The sequence below is a fragment of the Bubalus bubalis genome, chromosome 3 (genome assembly GCF_019923935.1).
Source record: "Bubalus bubalis isolate 160015118507 breed Murrah chromosome 3, NDDB_SH_1, whole genome shotgun sequence".
Classification (NCBI taxonomy): Eukaryota; Metazoa; Chordata; class Mammalia; order Artiodactyla; family Bovidae; genus Bubalus; species Bubalus bubalis.
In genome coordinates, this window is record NC_059159.1 from 135,976,876 (window position 1) to 136,003,915 (window position 27,040).

General features: G+C 46.2%; 1 protein-coding gene across 3 annotated transcripts; it reads right to left on the reverse strand.

Moving 5' to 3' along the window:
• Window positions 1–3,218: 3,218 nt before the first annotated feature.
• On the reverse strand, window positions 3,219–27,040 carry STMN4 (stathmin 4). 3 transcript variants are annotated; one of them, XM_025281891.3, is made up of 8 exons: window positions 26,898–27,040; window positions 11,425–11,503; window positions 9,981–10,076; window positions 9,213–9,293; window positions 8,498–8,706; window positions 7,391–7,582; window positions 6,640–6,693; window positions 3,219–3,803 (listed from the first exon to the last, which is right to left on the reverse strand). In XM_025281891.3, exons 2-7 carry the CDS (start codon window positions 11,435–11,437, stop codon window positions 6,673–6,675), a joined length of 612 nt encoding a protein of 203 aa, XP_025137676.1. In that variant the 5' UTR covers window positions 11,438–11,503; window positions 26,898–27,040; the 3' UTR covers window positions 3,219–3,803; window positions 6,640–6,672. The 3 variants fall into 3 exon arrangements, with proteins under 3 accessions (XP_025137676.1, XP_006057380.1, XP_006057382.1); XM_006057318.4 differs by lacking the exon at window positions 6,640–6,693 and having other exon boundaries at window positions 26,898–27,038; XM_006057320.4 differs by lacking the exons at window positions 6,640–6,693; window positions 9,213–9,293 and having other exon boundaries at window positions 26,898–27,036.

Below are 27,040 nucleotides of genomic sequence, written 5' to 3' on the forward strand. Positions count from 1 at the left end.
GCCTCTACTCATGGGTTATTTAGAGTGTGTAGTTTAAATCCTAAATATTTGGGGGTTTTCCAGAGATCTTCCTGTTACTAATTTCTGCTTTAATTCCCTAGAGTCAGAAAATTTATTTTGTATGATTCCATTCTCTTGAACTTTTTGACACTTGATTTATGACCCAGAATTTAGTCCATTTTGATGAATTCCATGTGTACTTGAAAAAGAATGTATACTCCACTGTTGTTGGAGGTAGTGTTCTAGTTGGTCAAGCTAGTCAACTATTTCTGCTTTCAGTTTTATCAGGCTTTTCCCAATGTATTTGAAGCTCTGTTATTAGATGCACAAGCATTTACAATTATTTTCTCTTGATAAATTGCCTCCTTTATTATATATTGTCCTTTTTATTCCTAGTAATGATCTTTGTTCTGAAATCTTACTTAGTCTGATATGACTGTGGTCACCTCAGCTTTCTTTTGAGTGGTGCTTACATGACATATCTTTATTTATTATTTTTACTTTTAACCTATCTTCATATTTATATTGAAAATGAACCCACTGTATGTAGCAAATAGCTTGGACTTTGCTTTTTTATTTGATGTAGCAGTCTATACTTTGTAATTGGAGTGTTTACATAATTCAGGGTTATGGTGAAAAGAAAAGAAAAAATGAAAGTCACACTGTCCTGTCCAATTCTTTGCTATCCCACGGACTGTAGCCTGCCCAGCTTCTCTTTTCATGGAATTCTCCAGGCAAGAGTACTGGAGTGGGTTGCCTTTTCCTTCTGCAGGGTATCTTCCTGACCCAGGGATTGAACCAGGTAAAGAACTCAGATTCTTTACCAACTGAGTTACTAGGGAAACCCATTAGGGTTAGGGTAATGTAATGTAATTATCAACATGGTATACTTGAATGTTGTTTACAGAGTAAATCTCATGAGCTGTCATCAATATGAAAAAGTTTTGCATTTCTATACGAGATGATAAATGTTGACTAAACATGTTGTGATAATCATTTCACAATATATGTAAGTCAAGTCATGATGCTGAACATCTTAAATTTATACAGTCCTGTAGGTTGAATATATCTCAAAAAACTGCAGGGAGCTGGAGAAAAATTTTCTCTTTATCACTGTTTTTCAACGAATTGGTTGGGGTGTATCTTGGTGTTGTTTTTCTGTTTATTCTTCTTGAGGTTTGTTGAGATTTAAAAAAATCTGATATTTATACATTTTGCTGCTAAGTAGCTTCAGCCATATCTGACTCTTTGCGACCCTACAGACTGTAGCCCACCAGGCTCTTCTGTTCATGGGATTCTTCAGGCAAGAATACTGGAGTGGGTTGCCATTTCCTTCTCTAATTTATACATTTTATGAAATCTCAAATATGCTAGCCATTATTTCTTAAAATAATTTTTTGCTCCCTCATCTCGCTTGTACTCTCCTCTCTTCAAATTTTACATGTGCTGAAACATTTTCTTTCTTATTCCTCAGATCACTGCTACCCTCCTCATTTCTTTAGTACTTTTCACTCTATAATTAGCTTTAATAATCTCTGTGGTTTTGTCCTCAAGCTTTCTTTTGACTAACCAGCCACTAATCTCATCCAGTGTATATGTGCAATTTTTTCAAATATATTTTTATTCTAGAACTTCCATTGGGTCTTTTTCTATATATCTTCCATTTCTTTCTTGTTTTCTATTACTTCCTTATACATATGAAGCAGATTTTAGTGCCTATTTTAAAATCTTTGTCTATTAATTCCATCAAAGTTTTCCTTACTATATTTGCCTCCATAGATTTTTATCCTGATTATCTGCAATATTTTCCTTCTTCTTTGTATCCATTGTAGATTTTTACTAGATACCAGATATTTTAATTTTACATTGTTGGGCTCAGTTTGGACTTTGTTCTGGCATGCCAATAATTTGCTTGAAAGCAGTGTGATTTTCTTCAAAGCTTGCTTTTAGGTTTTGACAGGGTGGATTCAAGTTAACCTCTTGTCTGTGAGAAGGTGCTGAGCAGGAGAAAAGAATTAAGTCCAAGAACAGAGTAAATGGAGAAGAATAGGACTCAAGAGCCAAGGAGAGAGCACAGAGGAATGAGATAGATCAAGGGCTAAAGACCTAAGACCAGCACAGCAGAGGGACTGTGTTCCTGCAAAAGCCACCATGGTGGGGTGGGAAGGGGTTTGTGCTTACATGTAAAACTGAGTTCTGGGCTTAGATAACCATAAGCAGGTTTGTCACTTACACTCAGAAGTTGAGTGTGGTGTGGACATACTCTTGGTGTAAATCTATCATCCTTGTCTCCACCCGCTCAAAGGAAGAGTTGTGTCTGCTCCATGAACTAATCAAAATTCCTGCCACACAATTACAAAATGATATCTCTGATCCCTCCTGTTATCCTACTCTAAATGAATCTAAATTGCAGTGCCACTAGTGGGAAGAAAGAAGATTTATTTACAGAGTTGTATAAGACAGTGGGAAGCGCAGGGTGGCAAGGTGCCCTGGGACCCTGTTCACATACAGGCTGTCCCCACCCCCTCTGTTTGCAGGGAGAGAAGTAGGGAGGCTCCGTTCCCAGCTGTGGTTCCATGTTCTGGATCATGAAATGATCCTCTCTGCTTTCCACTAACAAACTTTATTTCCTCACTTGCTCACTATCTGTGACCACCTAGCATCTCATACCCTTCACATGAGGCAGACTTCCTCCTTCCTTCTTTCACTCAGTTGTGTCCAACCCTTGCGATCCCATGCACTGTAGCCCACCAGGCTCCTCGGTCCATGGAATTCTCCAGGCAAGAATACTGAAGTGGGTAGCCATTCCCTTCTCCAGGGGATCTTCCCGATCCAGGGATTGAACCCAGGTCTCCTGCATTGCAGGAGGATTCTTTATTATTTGAGCCACCAGGGGAGCCCTCTTTCTTCTTGGAGAACACATTAGAATGTCAATCCACTCAAAGGAATATTAATTTTATCAATTCAGTGCACTCAATACAACATGGGACAGCCCAGGAAAGGCGAGGGGAGTGGTGGGTAAAAATGAAGAAGAAAAATCAAACAATGCCAAAGAATGGCATGTCTCAACCATCCTCACCCAGCACCTCAGATGCCCTGATGGTCAAAATAACAAATAAGGGGGCATCTGGCCCCTGATGGGGGGAAACCAAATTCAAGAACATTCTATAAATTACACAAAGGACAAATTCAGGAAATAAAGAACTGGAGACTTGGAGGAAATGTTTCATTGTTGGTCATGATGATCAAAAGATAATGGTTAACACACGCACACACATTCACACCTCATCCCCCCGCCACAGGGCCCCCCACTCGCTGCTGGCGTCTCCGGCCACGCCCTGCAGCCCTCGTTCCACCCAGGACTCTGCCCTTTGCTGGGAATTCTACTGCCTGTTGTAACTTCCTTCAAGGCGGTGCCCGGATGCTCACTGTGAAGAAAAGCCTAGGATTTGACCTGGGCTGGATTACAATGTCCACGAGTCCTTCTCCATCTCTCTTTCCCCACCTCTCTCCTTCGCTCCCCTCTCCCACCCCATCGTTGTTCCCCTGAAACAAATAGGATGGCTTCACTGGTCAATTCTTTACATGTACAAACACCAAAAGCAGAGGAAACGCCCCTGGCCACCCCCCTCCCCCCAAACCCCAGTGCTGGGAGAGCAGCCAGCAATGGGCCAGGCTGCCTCCGGAACTGCGGAGCTGCTGGAGCTGTCTGGCCGTTCTGGAAACTTCTTTGCCTCTGGGCTTTACCTGGAGGCCTCTTCCTTCAGCTCCTTGTTTTTCCGCACCTCCTCCGCGTGCTTGTCCTGGGAGGGTAGGGAGAGAAAAGATCGGGTCACACCGACTACCCCAGGATAAAGGGAGACTGAGGGGCTGGAGGGCCGAAGCAAACAGTGTGGTCACCACTGGCCACCACAGGAAGAGACACGCAGGGTCTGCAAAGGCATCTTGAGAAGGGACCAGAGGAGGCAGGTGAGCCTGGCAGGAGACAGGTGAGGGAGCTTGCTGGTGCCTCTGGCCCCAGGATGCTTGTTACCTGGGAACAACTTCCCTGGGGGACCCACCTGGCAGGGACCATCAGCCTCTGCCATCCTCACCTGGCCATCTTAGGGCTGATTACACTGCTTGACCTAATGCCAGGAGTAGCTCAGGAGAACTCACCGCAGGTGGCCCCTACACACAGGCAACTGTACTGCCCTTGTGTTTCTGGTCCACCTCTTTAGTGAAGGTTGTCTTAAGCCCCTGGATGAAAGACAAGGGCTTGTAAAGCATAAATCAAATAAAGGATTTTGGAAAATGTCCAGTTCCACAAAGTGTGATAGAGAATCTTCTTTTGTTTCTTGAAAGTGACTGTTGGTCACTCAGTGGTGTCCAACTCTTTGTTTCCCTGCCAGGCTCCTCTGTCCCTGAATTCTCAGGCAGGAATACTGGAGTAGGTTGCCATTCCCTTCTCCAGGGGACCTTCCCAACCCAAGGACTGAACCCTGGTCTCCTGCATTGCAGGCAGATTCTTTACTGTCTGAACCACCAGGGAAGCTCCCTTTGTTTCTGAGCATCATCAAACCAAACAATGGGCTCTGACTTCAAAGGCCCATCAGCTGTGTGACCTTGACCAACTCATTTCACTGATCAGGCTCAGGGAGGGCCACAGACATCACTGTGGCTCAGTGGTAAAGAATCCACCTGCAATACAGGAGACCTGGTTTCAATCCCTGGGTTGGGAAGATCCCCTGGAGGAAGAAATGGCTACCAGTATTCTTGCCTGGAAAATTCCACAGACAGAGGAGCCTGGTAGGCTACTGTCTGTGGGGTCACAAAGAATCAGACGTGACTTAGCCACTAAACAACAAATGGAAAGGACGCTCTTTTACCTCTAGAATTCTGTAATTTTGGGGTTCACTTCTAGGGCTTTTCATGGTCTACTTTCCATCCCTGATCATGATGAAGACATCTGGGTCCTCCTTGTGGGCAGGGAGCATGCCTTTTCCTCTTTGTATTAGTATCTCCCAGTTCCTCATCTAGCACCATGCACATAATAGATGCTCAGTAAAGTGTGTCTCTGCCAGAGCCTTCTATCCATTCACACCCAGGTATGAATCAGCCTGGGGAAGACCCACTGAGGCAGCCCAAGGTCCCAGGAGGTACCTTAGACTACAGATTTGTCCCTGGAGAGACCCTAAAACTTTCCATGGCCCTGAAGAAAGCATGGGGAATGGTACATCTAGGGCAGTGGTTCTCAACCTGGCCACATGTCAGCATGATCTTAGAAGCTTATTAAACTGAGGCCCTACATGGACACAGGGGAGGGTGCAGTGGAGGGCGGGATGAACTGGGAGAGTAGCACTGACATATGTGCACTACCATGTGTAAAACAGCTAGTGAGAAGCTGCTGTATGACACAGGGAGCTCAGCTCAGTGCCCTGTGATGACCCAGAGGACTGAGATGGGGGGGCGGTGGGAGGAAGTCTCAAGAGGGACAGGTTGTATGTGTTCGTATAGCTGACTCATTTTGCTATACAGCAGAAATTAATACAACATTGTAAAGCAATTATACTCTGATAAAAAAATTTAATATGAAAAAAAACCACTGAGGTCCTCAGGCACCATCCCTAGAGAGCCAGGATTGGTGGGTCTGGGGTTAGGGTCCAAGTACCTATAGTTTTCAACTTTATACCAGGTAAGTCTGGTGCTGACGCTTGGTGACTCATGCAAGTACTGATGCAGAGGCATTGCTATAGGTGCCTAGCAGAGCAGACACCACACACCTATCTCATCCTACCTCCTGTCTTCATCGGTGGGCAAAGGTGAAGAGGGGTCAGGAACCCAGAGGAGTGAGGCCACCCACACGTCTGCTCTAATATCGTGCTCGTTTGAGGCTTATCTCACCCCCACAGCTCTTCCTCCAGACCTTGGACTTTCCCAGCCTCTCTAGCTCAGAACCTCTCTCTATTCCTTATATCCGCTCACTGGACAGATCCCTAGGTTCCTGGACTCTCTTTCCTTGGCCTCCAAGTGGCTCCCTGTCTGACAAAAGGCTGGCAGGATGCTTGTGGTCTGGTCTTCCTGAAACAAGCATAGAAAAAGCCACCTAGACTCATAGTCAAAGAACTCAGTTCTGTTCCCAGCTCCATTGCTTAGTGGCTATGTGACGCTGGGCAAGGCATTGGACCTTCCTCTGACATGGATTCTTACTAGTAAAATAAGGATAATGCCCGTCCTGTTCATCACATTGTGAGGATAGGGGTATGATGAAATAAAAGTGTTTTGCAGTCTTTCAAATCACATATCATGGCTTTATCCTCAGTATTTGTCTCAGGTTTAGCCTGACTGCCCAGGCCACATCCTGTCCCAATCTCTGATTTCCTTTTCCTGCAAGAGTTTGTTCCTACCCATCTCTCAATAACTGAGGAAGCCTGAAATCAGACCCAGAACACTTCCCTCCCATCTGATACTTATGGAGGGCTCGTTGCCCCCCTAAAGATGGAGAAAGAGAGTGGATGGGGGTTGCCACATGCTGGCCAGCTGCAGGGCCTACACAACATCCAGATCTCCTGTGAAGAAACCAGATCTTTCTGGTAGTTGTGCCAAGGGCCTGAGACTCTAGGTGGATGGGCAGGAAGGAGCGGAGACCACGCTGCTCACCATGGGATGAGGCCACCGATCGGGTCCCGGGAGTCACCGCGCGGCAGGCGGCGCCTGGAAATAAAACACAGAGCTGGAGCTCTCCCAGGAGCCGCAGGAGAAACTGGGGCAGCCTTGGGACTCAGGAAACGAGGCCAGCGTGTTCTCAGCAGAATGGACTGTGCTTCTGCTGACACGCGGCACCAACACCAGTCTCTCACGTTTCTCATATTCGGGTGACAGCATTAGGTTTATTGACAAAAGGCAGAATATTGGAGACACCGGTGACCCACTCAGCCCACATCAAGAGGTTTGGAGAGGATCGTGTTTCCTGCTCAGTGGGCAGCTCAGCTGGTCATGCCCTTGGCCTCAAGCCAAGAGCTCAAGTCAGCATCTTTCATTAAATCAAATCAGAGCATTTAAGGATGAAGCCAGGAATGTACAAAAGCATTCGGCAGGCTTTCTCTGGAAGATAAGCGGTCTAATCTCCCTCAGACGATGAGAAATTTCAACTGTGTAGCTGGGCAATTCATCCCCCCAAGGAATTCATGGTTTTTGGTTCATTGGTTCATGGTTCTTGGCTCAGTTTATGGTTCTTGCCTGTCACCTCCCAAGTAATCCCTTGGAACTCTCTAAGGATCTAACCTAACAGAAATGTGGCCACTCCTGCCTGAGGGTACTTGCTCCCTGAAATGATAGGCATGTCCATTGTACTTGCCGTGGAAGGAAGAGCAAGGCCTAGGAGTCTCCTCTCCAATCCGAGACCTCTTACCTTCTCTTGCAGCCGTTCCAACATGGCGGCAAGGTGGGCCTCCCGGTTCTCCTTATTGGATTCCATCTTCTGGGCCAGTTTTTCCTTTGCCATCTTGATGAAGTTGTTGTTTTCCTCGATGGCTTTTTGGATCACCTCACGCTCGTGTTCTCGCTTTTCTGCCAGGTGCTTCAGGAGCTCTGCTTCCTGGTACTATGGGAGCATGAAGTGAAAAGGAGGCCCTTTCGGGTGAGCAAGCCAGGGTGTGATTTTATCATCATAACTTAAGAGCTGCACACCCAGAGCGCACACCTCCCTGAGCCTGGGCCCCTGGCCTGTTGGCAGGAAGCAAGGATGCTTCTTGGGTTCTCCCACTGGGCTCTCAGTCCTCTTTTTCTCATTGCCATCATTCATCCATCTATCCATCCATTCGTTCATTCACAAAAAAGTGATCAGATTCAGTGTAGCAGGCACTTTTCTAGCAACTTGGGAAAGAAAAAAAAGTCTAGTGGACACAAATCATATATAAATAACTCTAACACAGGCTAGCATGTGACGTATGCCTTGAGAGGCAGAAATGAAGTGCTATAGGAATTCAAGGGTGATCATCATTTTCAGCTTCAAAGATGAAGGAAAGCTTACACAGAAACGGCATCGGAGTTGAACCATAAGAATCCATAGAAAGTCAGGAAGGCACACCAAGGGGTGAAAGTATCAGGTTGGCCAAAAAATTCTTTTGGGCTTGTTGTAAGCACTAACCAAAAACCCAAACAAGCTTTTTGACCAACCCAATATACCATACCATGACCTTCTTCCCCCTGTCCCAGTTAAGGACCCCTTTCCTTAATTGTCCAGCCTTTCCTTAAATCCTTAGTGTTGGCACAGGTCACTATAAGGTCACCTCTTGGAGGCATGTAATATAGCATCTTCTTCCCCTAAGCAAGCTCCTAAACACCTGGGGCTTTTACATCTTTGTTTCTCTCCATAGTGTCTCATTCCCTTCCTGGTATCTGGAGGTGCTGCCTTCATATCTACAGGTTGGCGGTGACCCGACTCCAGCTCAGAACCTGTCTTCTTCAACTTCCTCCCCATCACGCCCTGCCGGGGAAGAAAAGGAGAGCCACTTACCTTCCTCCGCTCCTCAGCTGCTTCCAGTTTCTTCTGGATTTCTTCCAGTGATGGGTCTCGCCGTCTGGGGAGGGAGGCATTGAACTCAGGCACCCCATCAAAGGAGGGTGGCTTCAGGATGACTTCAAAGGACTGACCAGAGGTGCATTTATTCAGCTCGATGACTTCCATGTCAGAAATGACACACCAGTTCAGGTCCACTGTGTCTGCTGCAGAGAACAGAAAAGGGGCTGCTCACCCCTCCTTGAAGACCATATGGGCCCCCCTATAGCATGCACACATATGAGGGAGGGCCAGGGTCCCCAAGGCTGACCAAAGGCCAGGGTTCTGGGTCTGTCCTGAACATAGCACCCAAGCTTGCTGGGCTCTGATGCGGCTGGAGTGGGCAGCCACTGGAGAGTCTCTGGCTCTAAGAGCAGGAGCCCCAGGACAGGGGATTTCTAATCATGGCTGTAGCAACTGCCTTTGTTTTGCTTCTGCCACAAGGGTCCCCCTTTAGCTGGGCTCTTGCTCAAAATGGCTTGCCTGGGAAATTCCATGGACAGAGGAGCCTGATGGACTACAGCTGTGGGGTCTCAAAGAGTTGAACACAACTAACACTTTCACTTTCAAATTGGTGCATGTGGAGGCATTCACCACCCACCGCCCATCCACTCCTCACCCCACTACAGATCTGACGCTCGGCCTGCGGACCTCTCCCCCCGCCCCCTCCTACCCTGCTCTCTTCTTTCTCTCCAGTCAGCACTGTCTCTCCGCTGGCTCTCATCTTTTCTCCTACACTGTCTCCCACACCAGCCTAAACAGAAAAAACAATCTCAGGTGACCTGAGCATTCCCATCTCTCATTTCCAGACCAAACCCGTATCTTCCTTTTAAGCCCCAGGAAATTAAGAGGTGACCTGGCTTCCCTAACCACCAACCCCCCTCAATCAGGACATGGCCAATCAATGTTCCTTGTCTGTATCCTGGGACCTGTCACAGGGCTCGGGCAACACGGCCATCCCAGAAACTCTTTGGGTGGCCAAAGCACAGAAGTCCCTTCCCACCTCTGGACTCGCTCAGAGCATTCTTGACCCTTTACTAAAGAGACAATGAGCCAGGGTATCTGGTGATTGACACGTGACTGTCCCTCTTCTAGGCTAGGTGTCCCTGAGGGCAGACTCTCTGTCTACTTGGCCTCTGCATCTTCCACCACATTTGTTTGTCACACAAGTGAACAAAAGCCGAGATCAAGGGGGCACTCTGAGAGGGTCTGACTTAGACCCTCAGCTGCTATCTGGTCTCCCAGGTCGCAGCCCCACTCCCACCATCGCGTTGCACGTAGACCGCCCCCCCAGAATCAGCTGCGGTGACTTTACTGGCTGTAGGAAAGAAAATGTGATGTAGGGCGGAATCTTGGGAAACAAGGGTGGGTATACTGGGCTCCTGGAGACAAGCTACAGGAAGCCTCGGTCCTTAGTCCCCCAGCGGTGGCCCTCACGTACCTTCATATTTATAGGATGACTTATTCAGGGGGTCGGCCAGGAAGCAGGAGCAGAACAAGGACACCAGCGGGAGCTCCTTCATCTTCTCCTTGTAGGCTGTGGAAACACGGACAGGTGAAGAGGGCGACCCCCTTCCTAAACTCAGAAACCAGACCCCGAGGGTCACCAGGCTCCACAGAGGCACCCAAACCACCCAGACCCTTGCACGGTGACACAGCCCTTTCTGCCCTGAGCAGCTCTCTTTAGAACCCCTGTGTATGATTTGGACCCACTTCTGCCCACCTATGAGAACCTGAGCCTGCCAGAGCTCCCAGAGGACCCTATCCTCTCTCCAGTGCATCATCTCCCTTTGTGATACTGAACGCAAAAAATGCCCTCAGGTATGGACCCCAATGGCTTCCCAGGTCTCAGTGATAAAGAATGCAGGAGACTTGCAGAAGATGCAGGTTTGATCCCTGGGTCAGGTAAAATCCCCTGAAGAAGAAAATGGCAACCAGCTTCAGTATTCTTGCCTGGGAAATCCCATGGACAGAGGAGCCTGGCGGGCTACAGTCCATGGGGGTCGTAAAGAGTCAGACACGACTGAGCGACTAAACAGCAACAACATGGGCCCCAAGCACCAGTGGCCTCACCCCAGCATGCACCCTGGACCTCTCTCTATTTCCCCTCATGTGCCCAGAATATTCCATTCCTTTCACTCTAGGATAGAGGCAACACACACTCCATTCTCAAGGTACTTGGCAGTACTTCTGTGAGGCAAAGAAGGCCACCACCATTCCTGTGATCCTGTCCTTCCCTGGGTGACAAGGTTAGACTGTGAGCCTTCCTTGATGATCCCAATGCAGTGGTCAAAGCCAAAAGGGCTGGTGTCCCTCCGTGAAGGCTGGACACATACCCCCACCCCTATCTGGTCACTCTGTGTCTGGAGAGGGTTTGGATACCAGGAGGTCACGTTTAGAGCTAATTTTTTTTTTCCACATGACTGGGCTTAGAGGATCTTAGTTCCCCAACAAGGGCTCAAATCCGGGCCCTCAGAAGTGGAAGCATGGAGTCCTAACCACTGGACCACCAGGGAAGTCCCTAGAGCTGATATGTTGAGTCCAGTCCAACCCAACTCCTCCAGGCCCTGGTGTGTGCTCCTGTCAGTCCCTTCCCCACCCCCACTGCTGCAACTCACCCCTCATTTCCTTTTACAAATTGAAAGCAGGATTAACTGCAAAAATATTACATAGCCATTGTAGAAAACAAAAAACACACTCAGATGAGTAAAAGGAAGAAAAGCTCAGCTATGATCCCACCCACCACCTAGAGATAATCTCTTTAACCCTTAGGTGCATTTCCTGTCAGCCTTTTATCTTCTCTGTGCACATGTAAGTATAAACACATGTGTACAGAAATACCCTGTGTTGTGGTGCCCATAACATAAGTGGGTTTTTGTACTTACCAGCAAGGGTCATGTTTTCCGGAATATGAGAGTTGAGTCCTAGTGAAAGTCAAGGTAAGTCTGCTGCCAGCTCAGGACACTGTCACAAATCCAAAAAATAAAAGCATTTTAGCTGACAGGTTATTCGCATGAGGAAGGTCTTTATACAACCAGGGAGGAAATTTCAGGATCATCTGTCCCCCACCTCCAGGCTGAATTTCCCTTCCCCAAACACCAAGCCACCTCTTCCACATCACCCCAGTCAAGTTCAGTTTCCAAGCACAATAAGAGTTTCATCATTGACTTCCCAATCTCAGGACCCCTCGAGCCTCAAACACGGGTTTCCCCAAACTGAATGTATCAGTAGATGTTCATCTGTTTCCTTGTGCAGCTCAGTGGCCTGGTCCAAGGCAAAGGTTGAGGTGAGAGACCAACCCTAAGTCAGAATCACCTGGGACATATTCACAAAATAACTCTGTGCCCTGAATTTCTCTTACACTCACCCTGGACCTTCCTGACTAGACCATCTGACATTGGACAGAGGATGTCAAAATACCTCTTCAGTGTGGTACATGTATACAGTGGAATATCAGCTGTAAAAAGGAATGAAACTGGGTCATTTGTAAAGACATTGATGGACCTAGAGTCTGTCATACAGAGTGAAGTAAGTCAGAAAGAGAAAAACAAATATCATGTATTAAAGGATGTATGTGGAATATAGAAAGATGGTACAGATGAACCTAATGAAGGGCAGAAATAGAGATGCAGATGGAGGGAAAAGACATGTGATGTAGGGAATGGACATTTGGACACAGGTGGGGAGAGGTGGGGTGGGATGAACTGGGAGATTAGAATTGACATATATACACTAACCATGTGTAAAACAGACAGATAGTGGGAACCTACTGTATAATGCAGGGAGCTCAGCCTGGTGCTCTGTGATGACCTAGAGGGGTGGGATGGGCGTGGGCATGGGAGGGGGGAGGTCCAAGAGGTAGGGGATATATGTATACATATAGTTGATTCACTTTGTTGCACACCAGAAATCAACACAACATTGTAAAGCAAATATACTCCGGTTTTTAAAAAAGAATATTTAGAATATAGTTATTCTACGATGTCATAATAAAATGAAATAAATTTCTTTTAGAAAACCTAAAGAAAAATCCAACAAAATACCTCTTCAGTTGCCCTCTCACTCTCTTTTGCTCATCTCCAGAACCACTGTCCTAAACACTGCTTGATCCCCTTTAAGACAATCCTAGACTATGAAAAGAGACAAATATTGAATATTAATGTGATCATCATGTGATTCATTCAGAGATGGAAATCAGCATTGGGGATTACTGCAGGACTACAGAGATGGGGCTTTAGACTCTGCATGAGGTCTGGGGAGCCAGAAAGGACCCCTGGTGTTAGCAGTACTAGTACTGAGTCTTAAATGATGAGTCAAAATTAAGCAGGATGTTCTTCTGGGGGAACAGCACATGCCAGAGTCAGGGTGAGGGAGACTTCCCTGCTGGCCCAGTGGTTAAGACTTCTGCAATCCCAGTGCAGAGGGCTGGGGTTCTATCTCTGGTTAGGGAATTAGATCCCACATGATGCAAGTGAAGATCCTGCATGCCGCAGCTGGTATCCAGCATAGCCAAAAAATTGAATACATTTTTTTTTTTTAATAAAAGAGAGAGTCAGGGTGAGAAAGCTATAGGGGTCCCAAGCTGATTGATGCTGGACCAGAAAGTGTGAAGGAGGAGGTGAAACAAGAGAGGCAAGAAGGAAACAGACTGGAGCGTGTCTGGAGGACAGATGGGAGGCACTAGGATCTACAGCAACCCTCTATCTGACGGAGTGAGGAACAACCAGCAGTGAGCCACCACCATGGGCACCACTGGATCCTTGATTGCTGTGATGGTTCATCCTTGTGTCAGCTTGACTGGGCTAACAGAGAGGGTGAGATGGCTGGTAAACAACATCCTTGGGTGTGTCTGTGAGGGTGTCTCTGGAAGAGGTGAGCATTTGAGTCAAGAGACTGAGCAAAGAAGGTGGCCCTCCCCAGTTTGAGTGGGCATCCTCCAATTCGTTGAGGGCCAGAGTAGAACACAACGGTGGAGAAAGGGAGGATTTTCTTTACTTGAGCTAGGACATCCATCTTCTCCTGCCCTCAGGCATGGGAGTTCCTGGTTCTTTGGCCTTTAGACTTGGACTAGGACTACTCAGGGTTTCCCCTATGGCACTAGTGGTAAAGAACCCACCTGCCAATGCGGGAGACATAAGAGATGTGGGTTTGATCCCTGGGTCGGGGATCCCTGGAGGAGGGCACAGCAATCCACTCCAGTATTCTTGCCTGGAGAATCCCATGGACAGAGTAGCCTGGTGGGCTATAGTCCATGGGGTCGCAAAGAGTCAGAAATGACTGAAGCGACTAAGCACTCACCCACACAGGATTATACCACCGGATTATAAGGATTATACCACCGGCCTTCCCAGGCCTCCAACTTACAGACAGCTGATAGCGAGACCTTTCAGCCTCCATAACTGCATGAGTTGTAGCCTACCGGTCTGTCTCTCTGGAGAACCCTGACAAACCCAGTCATCCTCAGTGGTCACTGTGCCAGCAGGAGGTAACATGAGCTCACTGCCTGCCACCCCAGGAGGGAAAGGGACTCTGAAACCAACTTAGAACCCCTTTCCTTGCTTACTGGGGTGTTTTCCTTCTGCGATCAGAAGTAGTACTGACTGGAGATGGGCAGGGGAGTGGATGGGAACAAGAGGCTCCACCCAGGCTTTAAGGCTGGACCAGCGTGGGGTCAGACACAGGCTTCATCTCTCTTGTAGCAGTCACTAGTCACGTCACACGTCTAACCTTGTTCTCCCCATCTTAATTCTGCACAGAGTTGTCCAAATGAAATGAGAAAAGCATCCAGCAAAAGGGAGCATTTCATAAATATTAGTTTCCCTTCCTCAGCCTTTTACATCAAGCTCACTAGCAGGTATCACACACCTACAGGTAAGGACTGTCATCCCCATCTGCACATGAGGAAATGGAGGCTCAGAGGGTTTGTGTGACTTGCTCAGGGTCGCTCAGCTAGAAAGTGAAAGTGCAGAGATTTGAAACCAGGTCAACAGACTTGAAGGGCTCTGTTCCCCTCAGGGCCTCTGTGTTCTCCTTGTGCTTTGGAGCCAGAGGTCCCTGCCAGGGCCCCTCCCGATGCAACACAATGGGCCTCTGTCCTTGGAGTCAAGTTGATCCTGGCAGCACCAGTGAGTCCCTGAGCAGAGATGCGGGCAGAGTGCCCGGAAACGACCCCCCTGGTCATGAGCTCCGTTCCACACCATCTCCCACTCATGACCAGGCTGCTTGATGGGGAGACTGGCAGATGGAGTGAGACCTTGCCAGGAGAGGGCACAGGCTCAGACCTCAACCTGGGTAATGGATCAGAAGTGAGAGTGGTCCACTGGTTAAGACTCTGAGCTTCCACTGCAGGGGGCAGGACAGGCAGGTTCCATCCATGGTTAAGATCCTGCATGCCAGAGGGCGAGGCCAAAACAAAAAATTCAATAGAAAAATAAATAAATACTTGTTTTTAAAAGTGGGGGTCCAAATAGGAAAGAGGAGGCAGAGTAAGTGCAACACCCTGAGGAAGGAGACCAAGCTGGGCTTTTTTTGTGACCGTGGCTACCTAGAGTCAGGGACCATGTCCCTTGGCTTGAGCTGAAAATGATAATTAAGACCCTACACTCGTGGAGCATGTGACTAATTACAGTCCTGGTTGCCTACATTATCCCAGTCGATCTTTGCAGGAGGCTGGCTGGGCTGATAAGACAGGCATTGTCAGCTTCGCTTTTAGGTGAAGAACTTGGGGCTCAGAGATGTTAAGATTCTTAGCTAAGGATACACAGCTAGTTGTTGTACAGCTGGTTCAAATCTTCTGACTTATAAGCTCATCTCTTATAGCCAGTGGAAGGGCTGAATGCTAACTACTGTTTCCTCCATGGTCCTGGGGACTCAAGGAAAGGCGGTCTAACTTCAGGATATGATTTAATGAAGACTACGTACTAGGCGCTCTCTATACATCAATGAAAGATACTATGTGAGAGGTTTTAATTGCAGGAGGAATCAAGTACAGGTCAGATAGGCAGAGAAAGAAGACAGGGCAGGGAAGAGGAGACCTCCTAGAGATGGGCAGAGGGAACTTCCCCAGTAGTCCAGTGGTTAAGATTCTGTGCTTTCAATGCAGGGGGCAAGGGTTCATTTGATCCCTGGTAGGGGAACTAAGATCCCACAGGCCATGCAGTGTGAATAAACAAAAGAAATTTTTTAAAAAGATGAGCAGAGGTATTCCTGCCCATGAGATTTGCAGTTGCGAGCTCTCAGTTTCACAGGGTTGAAATCCGCATCATTAACCATGTGTATTTATAGAGCATCTACTATGTGACAAGTGCTTTCACTTTAATTTTCATCATAACCTTGTGATGTAGAACTTACTACCCCTGTCTTAAAGAGGTCTGAATTGCAGCTCAGAGAGGCTAAATGGCATTACCAAGGTCACTCAGTGTAGTGCGTTGAGTGGTGTCCTCGAACCTAACCTGTCCACATCCTAACCCTTGCAGTTTGGGGATGTGACTTCTTTGCACATTTAAGTAAGTTGGATCTCAAGATGAGATCATTCTGTCTGTCCAGGTGGTACAAGTGACCTTATAAGAAACATGCAGGGGAGAGATGCACAGAGAGAAGAACTTGGAAAGGTGGAGACAGGCTGGAGTGATGCTGCCACAAGCCAAGCAAGGCCTGGAGCACTGGAAACTGGAAGAGGCAGGGGGAACCCTCCTCCAAGTCTCTGGGCGGGGTAAGACCCTGTTGACATCTTTATTTCTGAACTTCTGGACACCAGAACTGCACGAAGATGAATTTTTGTTGTGTTCAGCCACTAAGTTTGTGATCATTTCTTACAGTAGCCCAAGCAATCTAATATACTTGATAAGCAACAGAGCCAGGATTCATTCAAATCCATGATTCACTCGTTCATTGTATCTCAGCTACCAGTATTTTTACATGGTCTTATTTGGTTCTCAGGATAATCTCTGGGACTTCCCTGGTGATCCAGTGGTTAAGACTCTGGGTTCCCAACGGAGGCATCATGGGTTTGATCTCTGCTCGGGGAACTAAGATCCCAAATGTCCTGGAGCTCAACCAAAAAAAAAAAAAAAGATGATCTGTGTATGTGTACCTGAGGTATATGGTACCCTTATAAATCCTCATGCCAATAGTCACATCACTTCTATGGCACTTAAGACTCAAAAGAATGTTCTAAGAAAGGATATAACGGGGGTGGGGGTGCGAGGAGGGGAGGTGGGAGGGAAGATTCTTCTGCAAGGGCCCAACAATGCAAAGTGGTCCTGAGTCCCTGGGTAGTGGTGGCCACAGCAGGGAGCCTGACTGCATCCCTAATTAACCTGTGGCATCAATGTGGGTGGTGGGCCAGTCCCACCCCCTCCTCAGTACTCAGCCTTGCTGTCTGAGGAGTCCAAGTTTCCTGTGGGTGACACCCAGATTGGACACTCACAGCTAGAAAGATCTAGTTATGCTAACCCCTGACCTTCAGGCCCTTCGAAGCAGCTCTCAGTCCTCTGTTCTCCCATCTTGAACACCAACAGCCCAGGCCGTTCTCCTGGGTGCATCCCATGAACCCAAGGGCCCACAGACCAGCATTAGTTTAGAGATCTGGGCCCTGCAAGCTTGTCTCTGTGCTGTGGAATCTGTCAAATGGCTTGACAGTGTGGGTTGGGTTGTCAAGTCACAGCACAATACCTGCAATGGAGTGGGGCCAGCAGGCCTATCCAGGGACTACCAGAGAGGGGCAATAAGGGGTTTTATTGCCAAGGTCAGGGAGGACAGAATGCTAGGAATTTAGGGAGGCAGGTGAAGTTTAAAAGACCATAGAGGCCAGAGTAGGGGGTAAAGCTAAGAAGTCAGGCCCATCAGTGGGAGATTCTATCCAAGACACCAGATATCAGAACATCATCTGGCAAAAACCCTTGCTGAGGCACAGCTCTGGCCCTCCCAGAGTGTCCTTGCATGTTTTCTATTAAGGCAGAGGCCAATTCCAGGCCTTGGGTTGCCCCTAACCTTCCTTGGTTGCCCCTTAGGAAGACCAGGAAACTGACCATATTTACCAATAGAAGCTCAAAGGGGCCCGCAACAGAATGGGAACATGTCTCAATCACTCAGCCGATAACCACAGAACCAGAGCCAGAGTTCAGGACCACAGCCTCCCAATCACCCCCGCCTCCCCTGTCCCATCCCCTGGTGCTCACTCCCACACATTTCTGATGGGTGCAGACTGGTTGTTGGAGAGGCAGGGCCTCCCTGGGCAGCCCAACCCCTGTGCTGTCAGGTACGATCAAGCTCAGCCAGTGGCGAGAGGACTCATGCTTCAGGGGGCAAAGGTGAGAGGGTGATGGGGTTATGATGCAATGTAGCTTCTGCTGTGCTTCTAGCCTTGCAGTGGCTCTAGAACTTGCCTGTGTGCTGGGTGTGTGGACTGGGTTTACTGGTGAAACAGAGAGGACCCACTGGGCTGCATGCAGGATGCATTGGGACCAGTTGCTAGAATTGGAATAGGAAGATCAGAGACCTGCAGACCAGGGAAAGGTACTTTATCTTCTATTCAGTAGGAAGCCACTGGCATCTTTTGAATACAAACAAGAGGGAAAATGGTGATGCTGAGGATCATTGCAATAATAATAGCTACCACTTCTTGGGCACCGCCTTGGTACCAGAAAAATCATAGGCACTATCTCAATTTTATTTTCTGAGGTCCTTTTATAATGAGGAAATTGAAGCTCAACAGAGTCAGGTTAATTACACTAAGTCCTACTGGTAGTAAGGGGCAAAGCTGGACTTTTCAGTCTAAAACCCATCTCTCTCTTTAGATTATACTACTAGAAGAAGAAGACTAGGAGCTGAGATGAGGCCCAAAGGGATGAGGGCCTGCCTAAATGAGCTTAACCCTGGACTGTTTGCATGCCATGCAGCTCTGTTTTCCCATTTGCAAACTGCTCCCTACTCTTAGTCCAGCTCTGGCATCTAAGAGTCTGTGTATGGAAAAGCATGCATTTACACATTTTTGTTGATGGATTGAACCATTAGCACAATTGATAAAATTAATCAGTTAGTGGTAATCCCACAGAGCTGAGGTCCAGGTCATCAGAAGACACAGAAGGAAGAAATCTTGGTTGGGGGTAGGGCAGCTGACCATGAAGATCTAGAATCAAGGCTATTGACAGAGGAGGGATCTCTTGGTGGGAGGGAAAAATGAAAGTGAAGAGATCAGAGCCTCCAGTTCCCCCAAGACCATGAAAATGTCAGGGAAGGAAGAACTGGCCGTCACTAGCTAAGGAATTATCAACTAGGGGCAACCTCACTCCTGGGAAATACATGTGACTTTTGGAGGACTGTTTGACTGGCGGTGCTACAGGCATCCCTGTGGTACCAGGTAGCCTAAATGTCCTTCATGGCGCACAACGATCCCACACAACCAACGACTGTCCCTTCCATAACGCCAGTGTGTTCCTCCCTGGGGACTGGGTTTCTAGACGCCACACTGAGTTGGTGGCAGAGATGGAACCAAACCTCTGAATTCCAGAGTCAGTGCTTTTCCCTCTCTCCTCCCACACAACAGGAACATCCCACAAGGTGGTTGCGGGAGACTTGGAGGGTCCACCAGAGCCACTGATGGTGATAGGGACATTTTTTACAAGACCAGAAATGGCGACTCGTGCCCTCAGGCTTTCTATAAAGCAATCAATAGCCAAGAGCCAATAGAGAAGAGCATCCAGCTCTCAGATGCCATATGGCCATTTATTGGATGCATGCCTGACCTCCGGAGGCATCTCTGACCATCCATATGTCCCAAGTGAACAAGCATTTTATTTATCACTGCAAGCTCTGCCCAGAAAATGCCATCAGGATGTGTCAAATCCCCTGTAGACTATTTTCCAGAGGAAAAAAGCTAATGTGCATCCAAATGGTTTGAATAGAGTGGTCCCTGGCAAGAGTGTTCAGAGACAGTAAAAGAACTCATAGAATCATGCTGTAGAAGCTCTGAGTTCTGACCCAGTTCCTTTAACCACAAGCAGTAGAGGAAGCTGGCTCTTTTGATTTGTGCCAATTACCAGTATTTTTTAAAGTCCTGTTGAAATTATAACATTAACCTGAAATATACTGCACGAGCTGCCTAAATGTCATGGAATCATATCATGTCCGTACAGTAAACCTGGTTATTTCATGTTGATCCAAAGGCTCTGATTGGAAGTCATGTGTCTCATTTGGGTTTTCTTTAAAAGAAGAGATAAATTATTTTTTCATGATTGTGGTTTTCATTCTTTCCACAATATTTGTTGAATATTTAATTCCGTGACAAGCCCTCAGCCAGGTCCCAAAATAACCACAAGGGTTTTCAATAAGGAAAAAAATGAATGGGTCCCCTGGGTGTGAATTTAGAGTCTTGGAAGTTTCTGCTAGCCTTGGGCAAGTCTCTGGCAGTAATAAGGACCGTGTCATAAAGGGAGAAAGAGTGGGTATTAGGGTATGGGCCAAGAACGGATGGTTGAGATGCAGAGAGACACTAGACAAAGAAGAATATAGTCATTCCTCCGGATCCATGGGGGAATCTGTTCCAGGATACCTGTGGATACCAAAATCCCTGGATGCTCAAGTCCTTGGTGTGGTTCAGTGGGCCCTGCCTGTCCGTGTATGTGCAACCTGTGATTTTAAGTGATTTGGGGAACTGACAAGTGTCTGATCAGCACCTGCTTAGGTCTGCGTCTGAGGCTCCAAGGGGAAGAAATGGTGGGAGCCCTGGCCGAGAATAACCTCCAGACTGTCCCTAGCAGGCTGAGAAATGCAGCTTCATTTCCTAGAAACAGTGCTTCTAGGAAACAAGGAGACATCACCTGCTGGCAAATGCAGAGCTCTGATGGCCTAAGTCTGAGGGGTCCCTCCTTGTTGTTGGCAAGCCAGAGGAGCAAAATGAAGTCTGGAAAACAGACAGCCCCAAATGATCCACCATGATGGTGCTTTGGGGGCTAGTTTTATTTTCCATTCAATAGATACAGGAGAATCAACACACTAGAAGTATGAATCAGGCACATGGAGGAATTGACACATATACACTCATGGTACTATGTATAAAATAGATAAGTAATGAGAACCTGCTGTATACTTAGGGAACTCTACCCAATGCTCTATGGTGACCTGAATGGGAAGGAAATCCAAAAAAGAGGGGATATATGTATACTCGTATAGCTGACTCAGTTTGCTATACAGCAGAAACTAACAAAACATTGTAAAGCAACTATAATCCAATAAAAAAATTTTTTTAAGCATAGAAACACTCACACACACACAAGTCAGGGGCATGGGCTTCGGTGAAGGGCTGCTGGATAGAGAACAAGGAACTGGGACCCAGCTCTGTGTCACATCCTGGGGTCAAAGCCTTTGGAAGCATCAGCACGTAGAGCAAATCCCTGTGATCTTACTCCTAGTCACAACAGAAATGTTTCATAGTGCTCTACAGCTTGCCAGGCACTTTCATGTGTGTGTGTGTATGTGTATATATATATTCCTTTTACTGATAATGTTTTAATTACAAATATATTAATACATTTCAGATCATCTATGTGACAGAGAAAAGGAAACAAATCTCTGGCATTTTGCTACTCTTTGCTGTTGGTATTTCCTTCTAGTTTTCTGTTTATGTCTATTATTTTTACATCATAATCATCACTTTATCCTTTCATTCTCTCTAAATTCTATCCAATAGAATTTAGAGAGAATTAAATTTTATTCTATTCTATTAAACCCACTTTACAGATGATCAATTCAGGAAGGTGACTTGATTTGCCTAAAGTCATATAAATCACAAAGATGGGATTTATGGGATCCCATAAAGATGGGATTTATCAAAGTCTTCTTATATTGGGTTGGCCAAAAGGTTCATTCAGGTTTTCCCTTAAGATGTTATGGATAGTGCTGAATGAACTTTTGGTCAGCCCAACATCACAGTTCCATGGCACTTCCTGAGACTCGAGGCCAAGTGTAAACATAAGGAAGATGAATGATTGCCTGGGGCATGTGTTTGAAGGGCACACAAAAGCTTGCCTGTCCCAACTCTCCCTCCCAACCACAAGTACCTTAGTCTCAACTACTGAGCCCTCTTTTGCATTAGGCATTGCTTCAGAAAGTCCCTGTTAAAATGAACACACATGACCTACCAAGTCAATCAATTAAATCATTTTCACTGCCAGCAGAGAACAAGCAATAGATTTGTGAACACTTCCAGGGGTCAAGTTCTGTGCCCATAAATAGGAGGAGCCATGGAGATCTTACAGTGTGTCTGGTTCACATCTGTGTTCAGATAAGAAGACAGAGCACCCAAGAGGTCCAGTGTTGTTCCCAAGACTAAGTAGAAGGGGCAGAGCCTGTTTTCTGGCCCCACATCTAGCTACATGAGAGGGAGACTCTTCTCTTTTGCAATATTACTCCTGTTTCTCTGTTCTCTCATTCCTCTCCGATGCTTTGTAAGTTTTACATCTTGATTTTATCTTGAAGTTAAAATCATTTATGTCTACAGGCAGACCTTGGAGACGTAGCAGGATCAACTGAAGACCACCACAATAAAGCAAATGTTGCAATAAAACAAGTCAGATGAATTTTTTGGTTTCCTGGTAGGTATAAAAGGTATGTTTATCTATACTAGAGTCTACTAAATGTGCAATAGCATTTTGTCTAAAAGATACTTTATTGTTAAAAAATGATGGTTATCCATCATCTGACAACATAGGGTCGCCACAAACCTTCAGTCTGTAAAAACTGCAATATCTGTGAAGCGCAATAAAATGAGGAATGCATGTAATTTCATTACATGAAGAATAGAACAGTATCTAATGATTTTCTTTAGGAGATAAGAGCTTTAGCACACTTTTACTTCCTTTCCCTACAAACCTGACTTTTGTCATAGTGACTTGGATTTTCAGTTCTAGAGTATCATTATTGATTTCTTTCTTACATTATTCATTCAACAAATACTTTTGGAGAAATATTTACTATAAGCACAAGGCGAGGTACCAAGGAGAAATACGATGATGAATTTAATATATATATATATATATATATATATATATATATATATAGTCCCTGGCCTCCAGATGTTTAACATTTGCATTCACCTTTCTGAGCACGTTGATTATAATTAGGCAATGACTCTAAATTCCAGCATTTTCTTTCTTGGTGGTCATTCTCAATACCCCATCTTTTTTGTACTTGAGTCCTTTAATGTGATAAAACTCTGATTATCTAGACTATGCTGGAGTAATTCTTTTCCAGGAGGGGTTCATGGAATCCTTGTTGAGTCCTTGCCTATCTGGTTTGGTGGCAGGTGTAGGAAACAGACAGACCTACTGTGGGATCAACAGCCCAGTTGGTTTGTGCAGTCAGTAGATAGTCTGTCCACCTGTTCACACACACACAGTCTGAACCATGCTCTCTACCCAGTCTGGATTTCTGGGCTCCCATACCCAAATGACCCACTGAAACGCTGCACTCTGCCCAACCCCCACCCCGCTGGGTCTTTCAACACAGAGTCTGCGCTTAGCTCCTTTCTCAGGATTCACACTCACTACTTTGTTCTCTGAGCTCTCAGGTCACCTGTGCCCTGTCATAAATTAGGCCACCACCCCCAGATTCCTGCCCCTTCTAATCTGTTCAGTCTGGCTTCTGCCCATCACTAAAAGCAGGACCCTAAAAGAGTGTACACACAACGATCAGTCTGCAATGACAGAAAAAACCAGTGAGTTCTACTGGGGAAGCAGAATCGGTGTGTATTGAGGTGCAGGCATGGTGTATTGTGTTGGCCAAAACATTTATTCTGATTTTTAGCCAGATGTGATGGAAAAATCCGCACAAACTTTTTAGCCAACCCAATACCTTTATCTGTGTGTATCCTTGTCTTCATCGTGGGACTGAAAATGTACAAATCTCAAAAATGCTTTTTAAAATGTCAAGGAAGTTTTTTTTTTTTGGTTCTCACTCTTCCCCCCAAGAAAAGGACAAAAAGTAACCTTTTTCCAAGACTACCACATCTCTAAATACAGCAAATTCTAATTTTAAAAGTAAATTAAGTTGTATATGATGCATGTTTATTTCCCAAGCCAAAAAAGGAGGGAGGTAAGATGGGAAGGGAGAGAGTCTGGTTCCCTACAGGGCATTATAAAAGTTTGGTTCCCTACAGGCCATTACACATGGCATGTTTTAGATTTTTCCTCCGAATTTCTCTTCTCCTCCCCACCCCACCCTCCAAAATGTCCACCTACTCAGGATTTCAAAATCTCTGGGAATTCTGTATCTCTGTATCTCCAAACGATAGTCTCCAGGTAAGTAGGAAATAATATAAAAATATCAAGGGGATCTGGAGAGAGGATCTTAGGAATTCAGGAAAAATGAAGCCTTTCTTTGTTTCTGATCTTGACTTTTTAAAAAATATTCAATGATTTAAAACCAAGAACCCCAAAGATCTGAATTTTCCCATTCTATATGGTTGGTTTCATGTAGGCACTTTCTCTCTAGCTCTCTCTTATGCTCCTTCTTTGCCATTGTCTCTCTTTTCTGTTCCAGGACCTCGCTCACTGGATCTCAGCTTATGTCTTTATTGCTCTATTTTAAATCTTGCCAGTGGCTCATGTCTGTCCCACAGGGAAAATGTGGTTAAAACGACCTAGTTGGACAAGAGAAGACAGCTAACCTCACATGCCCCTAGAATGTCTATGATTGAGCCACAGTAAAATCTAGATATGAAGCCAGAAATAAAAGACACTCCCACTACCCATCAGCATAGTATCTGTTCCATAGTCTGCTCAGAGGGGACCATCTTACACCAGACTTCTCTGTCTTTGATGGGTCATTTAGAATCGTCTCTCCCTAAAGAGATATAGTTTTCCACTTAAAGCAATACTTGGAGTTTGGGCACTTATTTTGTACCTAGAGCACTAATGAATAAAACAGTTCTTCTTGTAGGAAGCTCACAGTCCACAATAGGGATGAACCTTGAAGACACTCTGCTAAGTGAAATGAACCAGTCATAAAAAGATAACTACTGTAGGATTCCACTTTGATGGGGGACCTAGAGTACTCAGAGTCACAATAATGAAAGTATAAGGGGAGCTGCCAGGGGTGGGGTGGAAAGAATGGGGAGTTACTGTTTAGTGAGGACAGTTTCAGTTTGAGAAAACGAAAAAAGTTCTGGAGATGGTGGTGATGGTTATACAACAGTGTGAAAGTATTCCATATCACTGGCTGAACACTTAAAAATGGCTAAAATGGTAAATTTCATGTTATGTGTATTTTACCACAATCAAGAATTTTTTAAAATTTTAAATGAACTTCGTAGTTTAGTAAGAGTTATCCTAAGGTTTACAGTCTTATAGTTAGAAAAAGTGGTAAGAGGTTATTTAGGCCAGTTTTTCTCAATCCTTTTTCTTACTGGAATCCATAATAAAGAACCACATTTTATATCATGATCCAATATGTATATGCCATGATACTGACATATATATGTATTTCCATATATACACACACACACATATGTATATATCTATGTATATGTATATACATACACACATATATAACTGGAATATAAACATAAGTATATTCATATTTACTTATGAATGTTATTACATTATTTATAAACATAATAATATATTTATATTTAACATAACTGAGAATATGCAACTAAAAATGGTATAGGAAAATACTACTGTATGGGATGAATTTTTACTTTTTTCCTACTCTATCTTATCCCATTTTATCTAAAAAAAGAAAATAACAAGTCACAACCCACAAAATTGATTTCAAAATCCACAAACAGGTCTCAATCTGCAGTTTGAAAAACACTGATCCAGACCAATCTCCAAGACAATGCAGAAATCTCCTCTATAGCTACCCTGCTGGGTGGTCATCCGACTTTGGCTTGGATGCCTCCGGTGATAGGGGACTCATTCTCTACTTTGCTCTGTGGCAGAACCTTCAGTAGTTAAGGATTCTTGCCCGTTTCAAACCTGTTCCCAGAGCAGCCTGGGTGGAGCCAGGGATCCCAGATGGGCTGGGACTTGCTGACAGGTGCTCCAGCACTATTGATGATAAGTGGGCTTCAGGGAAAATGACAGGTCTTCCCAGCGGCAAGGTAGGGGCATGGGAGAGCCGAGGCAACGCAGGTCTGGCTGGCCCTGAAGGGCGGGGCAGGGTCTCCGGTCGACTCTACCTCCCTGCGGTGGAACTGCCGATTAGACCTTTCCTCTCTGCTAGCTCCAGCACTAGGATTATCCCCTAGTCTGAAGGATGATCTCATCCCCCACTGGCACCCTGACTCCTGCCTGTAGGAGAGGCTTCCGCCCCCTTGAGGGAGCCTCAGCCTTGGTGGAGACTAGATTCCCCCACATCCACCCTCAACCTCCCACCCACCCCACAGGTCACTGCTGGCCGCCTCTCCCCCACCACCACTATTCTAGCCTCTGGGGTCCCTTCTCCAGGCATTTGGACAGGTGCTATTGGTATATTTCTGTGCTGCCCTAGGGGGTCCTGACCTTTTCAGGACAATGAGACTCCTCCACAACTGACCATGCCTTCCAAGAGGAATAAAACAAAGGCAGCATGCCACGCAGGGACACAGCTGGCCACTGGCTGTCACAACCCTGTGTCCCCGAGGATGAGGTGGGGACAATGCCTAAACTCCTGGTGAAGGCAGTGGGCTGAGCACTGGGGCTGGGGAGGTGTCGCGCCCTGGTTGGGGCCACAGGCAGAGAACAGGGTGTGGCAGGTGTGGGTTCCCACAGATTGCAGCCTCACAGCCATCTGTCCCTGCCTAGGTAGGACCAGGTTGACCTCAGGGGCGGGGCGGGGCGAGAAGAGATGGTGAGCTCATTGTATTATTAGAACCAAGAGAAAAAAGCAACCCAGTACAGACTGAGGAGAAAGCAAAGGAGGCTGCCAATGGGCAAGGGAGACAGAATAACTGTGGCTGAGAAAGGAAATGTAAACCACAGGTCTGCTTTCAGTTTGTAAGGGCTCTGGGGGGCCAGAGATGATCCAGGGAAAGCCAGACTCTGAATAAAACCCTTCTCCCTCAGCAACAAAACATTTTTATGCAGAAAGAACTCATTGTGGATGGCTGATCTGTAAGAAGCTCTGGCGATTCCCACCCATCCTCTGTCCCCTGAGGTCCAGAATAGAAGAGACTCCTGGAGCCCACCCTTGCCCCTTTGCCAGGCACCATCTTTTTCGCCTCACCCCATTGCCCCCAGGATTTGGCAAAGTTGAATTGAATGAAACCAAAAGGCAGCACAATAGATACCAGACTCCTCGCTTCTCCTCTCTACAGCTGCTGTTTTTCTTTTCTTTTGTATGTAAAGCTTCAAATAATTTGCATTCCATTTCTACTTACCTGCAGTCCAGTTAGAAGCGAGCTGCTGCCTTCTTCACTCCCTCAATTAGTGGTACCCTGGGCTTCTCTCCACATCAGCACCACTGCTCAGCTCTCACCATGACATCACCTCTGAGCTCTGTGATTGGCCAACAGTGGGTTGC